The sequence below is a fragment of the Polyodon spathula genome, unplaced genomic scaffold (genome assembly GCF_017654505.1).
Source record: "Polyodon spathula isolate WHYD16114869_AA unplaced genomic scaffold, ASM1765450v1 scaffolds_2706, whole genome shotgun sequence".
In the NCBI taxonomy this organism is placed as follows: Eukaryota; Metazoa; Chordata; class Actinopteri; order Acipenseriformes; family Polyodontidae; genus Polyodon; species Polyodon spathula.
This window is the reverse complement of record NW_024474174.1, coordinates 5,833-10,223: the sequence shown is the minus strand read 5'-3', so window position 1 is coordinate 10,223 and position 4,391 is coordinate 5,833. Positions and strand designations below refer to the sequence as shown.

General features: G+C 56.1%; 1 protein-coding gene across 1 annotated transcript; it reads left to right on the top strand.

Moving 5' to 3' along the window:
- Positions 1-215: 215 nt before the first annotated feature.
- Positions 216-4,391, top strand: slc22a6l (solute carrier family 22 member 6, like; the record flags this gene model as incomplete). Its single annotated transcript, XM_041243798.1, has 12 exons — positions 216-467; positions 674-782; positions 891-974; positions 1,264-1,367; positions 1,449-1,603; positions 2,227-2,395; positions 2,679-2,802; positions 2,916-3,031; positions 3,205-3,419; positions 3,689-3,797; positions 3,907-4,110; positions 4,223-4,391. Coding segments are annotated over 12 exons (1,735 nt in total), but the record flags the coding sequence as incomplete, so codon positions are not given.

The following is a 4,391-nucleotide window of genomic DNA, read 5'->3' as shown; positions in this document are numbered from 1 at the left end:
TCTCTCCCTGTGTTGCTGCCCCTCTGTGTTGCTCCCCTGTGTTGCTCCTCTCTCCCTGTGTTGCTCCCCTGTGTTGCCCCTCTCCCCCGTGTTGCTCCCCTGTGTTGCTCCTCTCTCCCTGTGTTGCTCCTCTGTGTTGCCCCCTCGTGTTGCTCCCCTGTGTTGCTCCTCTCTCCCTGTGTTGCTCCCCCCCTCTCTCCCTGTGTTGCCCCCAGTGTTGCTCCTCTCTCCCTGTGTTGCTCCCCTGTGTTGCCCCTTGCGGATGTGTTGGAGCAGGTGGGCAGTCTGGGGCGTTTCCAGTTCCTTCATGTTCTGCTCCTCTCTCTACCCATCTTCATGATGGCGAGTCACAACCTGCTGCAGAACTTCGTGGCCTTGGTGCCCCCCCACCACTGCCGCGGATGTGTTGGAGCAGGTGGGCAGTCTGGGGCCCCCCTGCTCCTCCCTGTGGGGTCCCTCTTGTTGCCAAAGGGGTCCTCCCCCCCCCTCCTCATTGGTCTCCTCGTCGGGTCTACTCTAGGAGTTCCCGTCCGGGAGTACAAGAGATGGGGCGAAGTACTACATGTTCTGCTCAGTGTTGGACGACGTCCTTGAAGCACCGGAACCACACTGGTGGTGGTGACGCGCGCGGGAGGGCGGGGGGAGGGCCCCCCTTGAACCTGCTCCCCGCCCTCCTGCCCTTCGACCCCCAGGGCCGACCCGAGCGCTGCCACAGGTATGCCCAGCCGCAGTGGCACCTTCTGGACTGGAACCAGAGCCAGATCCTCCAGAACTGGACCAGAGCCTGGGCCTCACCTCAGAACCAAAGCCTCCAGAACTGGACCAGAGCCTGGGCCAAACCTCAGAACCAGAGCCTCCAGAACTGGACCAGAGCCTGGGCCTCACCTCAGAACCAGAGCCAGGCGGAGCTGCAGGGCTGTGGGGATGGCTGGGAGTACAAGAACTCTGAGAGGAGCTCCACTGTCATCTCTGAGGTACGGAGAGACACAGAGAGACACACTGACACAGAGAGACACATGGACACACAGACACACACTGACACAGAGAGACACATGGACACAGAGAGACACATGGACACACTGACACAGAGAGATTCATATTTGAATATGTACATTTAGACAAATTTTAAAATATAGCCTTGTTTTATCTTGGAAATAAATGTATAGCTGCAAACCCTGGATGGAGTTTCTATACTGATTCACACGCGACCAGCTAGCTGACTTTGCCCCCCCCCCCCCCCCCCCCCCCCCCCTCTCTCTGCAGTGGGACCTGGTGTGTGAACACCGCTCTCTGAAGCAGATGGGTCAGACTATTTACATGGGCGGAGTGCTGGTGGGGGCCACAGTCTTCGGGGGTCTGTCTGACAGGTAGGGAAACAGGGAGATGCACCTTGACATATAGAACACCTCTCTCCTCTCCCTCCTCCTCTCTCCTCTCTCTCTCTCCAGGTTTGGTCGCAGAGTCCTGCTGCTCTGGTCTCACTTGCAGATGGCTGTTGCCGGTACCTGCGTTGCCTTCTCTCCCTCCTTCCCCTGGTTCTGCTTCTTCAGGTTCCTCACTGGGATGGCTATGTCTGGGATTATCCTCAACTCCTTCTCTCTGAGTGAGTAGCAGAGTCTGCTGTCTGTCTGTCTGTCTCTCTGTATCTCTGTGCCTGTATACCTGTCTCTTTCTCTGTCTGTCTCTCTGTCTCTCTGTCTCTGTGCCTGTCTGTCTGTCTGTCTGCTGTCTGTCTGTCTCTCTCTCTCTGGCTGTATGTACAGTCACCCCCACTGAAGAGAAATATATTGCAGTATATTTTGAAGCACTAATGTAGTCCCCTAAATATCCCCACAGAGTGTATTGCCCTGTCAATGTATTGAAGAGTCCTTCTACACTGAGCATCATGTAACACACCCACCAGAATGTATTTAACACTCTGGATCTTTGATGTCTATTAAAATATAATTCAGACATGTATTTAAAAATGCTACATACATTTTAAAATAATTACCAGCAATTTTTAAACAGATAAAAATATTTTCAAATTAAACTCCCTCTCTCCCTCTCTCTCTCCCCTCTCTCTCTCCCTCTCTCCTCTCTCTCCTCTCTCTCTCTCTCCTCTCTCTCTCTCTCTCTCTCTCTCTCTCTCTCTCTCTCTCTCCTCTCTCTCTCTCTCTCCCTCTCTCTCTCTCTCTCATCTCTCTCCTCTCTCTCTCTCTCTCCTCTCTCCCTCTCCTCTCTCAGTCGTGGAATGGATTCCCACTCGCGTGCGCACGATCGTTGGCACGGGAACGGGGTACTGCTACACTCTGGGGCAGCTGATCCTGGCTGGCCTGGCATACTGGATCCGAGACTGGCGCTGGCTCACCCTAGCCGTATCGTTGCCTTTCTACCTCTCCTTCCTGTACGGCTGGTGAGACTCGCAGTTAACCACCCCGCACTCAACCAGCCTGCACTCAACCAGCCTGCACTTACCCACCCTGCACTCAACCTGCCTGCTCTCAACCAGCCTGCACTCAACCACCCTGCACTCAACCAGCCTGCTCTCAACCAGCCTGCACTCAACCACCCTGCACTCAACCAGCCTGCTCTTACCCACCCTGCACTCAACCAGCCTGCTCTTACCCACCCTGCACTTTATATATGTGTATATGTAATGCAATGCATAGTGTGATTAACCCCTGGTGTGCTGGCAGGTGGTTTCCAGAGTCTGCTCGCTGGCTGGTGCTCAATGGCAAGACTGACTTAGCTGTCAATCACTTGCAGAGAGTGGCGCGGATCAACGGGAGGGTGGAGGAGGGGAAAAAAATCAACGCAGAGGTGCGTCTGTCTGTCTGTCTGTCTGTGTATCTATCTATCTATCAATCTAGCTGTCTATTTCTCTCATTGTTTAAGTGTGGGACTGCTATCATGATACTCCAACCCTCTCTCAGATGCTCAGGTGCTCCATGCAGAAGGAGATTTCCTCTGTCAAGTCGTCCTACAGCCCTCTGGACCTGCTGAGAACCCCGGCTATAAGGAGGATCACCTGCTGCCTCACCTTCGTGTGGTAAGAAGCCCCTCCCCAAAACTACCCCTCCACTACACTATCCCTCCCCCAGACTACCCCCTCCCCCAAACTACCTGTCACCATTACAACTCCACTAAACTACCCCTCCCCAGACTACCCCCTCTCCCCTCCTCCAGCAGCGCCCCCTACAGTAAGCCCCGCTCCCCTCCCAGGTTCTCCACGAGTTTTGCGTACTACGGGCTCTCGATGGACCTGCAGAAGTTCGGGGTCGATATTTACATGATCCAGGTGATTTTCGGCGCCGTCGACATTCCAGCCAAACTGGTCTCCACCGCGGTCATGAGCCTGGCCGGCCGCAGAGTGACCCAGAGCGGCTCGCTCATCCTGGCCGGAGTGACCATCCTGACCAACATCTTCATCCCGCACGGTGAGGAAGAGGCAGAGAGAGCGAGGGTAGTGTGGGCGTGGGAGTGTGAGGGGAGTGTGGGGGTGGGAGAGGCAGAGTGTGAGGGGAGTGTGGGCATGGGAGTGTGAGGGGAGTGTGGGGGTGGGAGAGGCAGAGTGTGAGGGGAGTGTGGGAGTGAGCGAGTCAGTGTGAGGGGAGTGTGCAGTGTCGGAGAGGCAGAGTGTGAGGGGAGCGTGCAGTGCGGGAGTGGGAGTGAAGGGAGAGTGTCTTACTGACTCAGTTCTGTTCAGATTTTCAGACAGTGCGCACGGTTGTGGCTGTGTTTGGAAAGGGCTGCCTGGCGTCTTCATTCATGTGCTGCTACCTCTACTCAGGAGAGCTGTACCCCACCCTGATCCGGTAAGAACCAAGGACCCCCCCTCCCTGCTCCTCTCTCTCTCCCCCTCCCCCTCCCCCTCCCCTCTCCCTGCTCACCCCCCTTTCACTCTCCCCTCTCTCTTGCACACAGACAGAATGGAATGGGTCTGGTCTCCATGATGGCTCGTCTGGGTGCGATGGTGGCCCCCCTCATCCTGTTGACGGGTGAATTCGTCCCTTTCCTCCCCATGCTGATCTACGGGGGAGCCCCCATGATTTCGGGGGTCATCGCTGTATTCCTGCCTGAAACGCTGAACATCCCGCTGCCGGACACCATCGAGGAGGTGGAGCTGAGGTGAGGGGGTGTGTGAAGCTGGAGTGCAGCTTGAGCCAGCCTGGCTGCCAGGGGAAGGCAGGTTCACAGCCTTGTGTAATAAGCAGAGTAACGATCGAATCCCCGCTTGCAGGGTCTGTGGGCCGAGCCCAGCGGAGGAGACGCCCAAGACGGAGGAGGCGCCTGTCGGGGAAGTGAACCAATCGCTGCTGAAAGAGACCCTGTGAATACTGCACAGCCTGACAGCTCGACACAGCAAGATACACAACACAGTACACAGCCTGACAGCTCAACACAGCAAG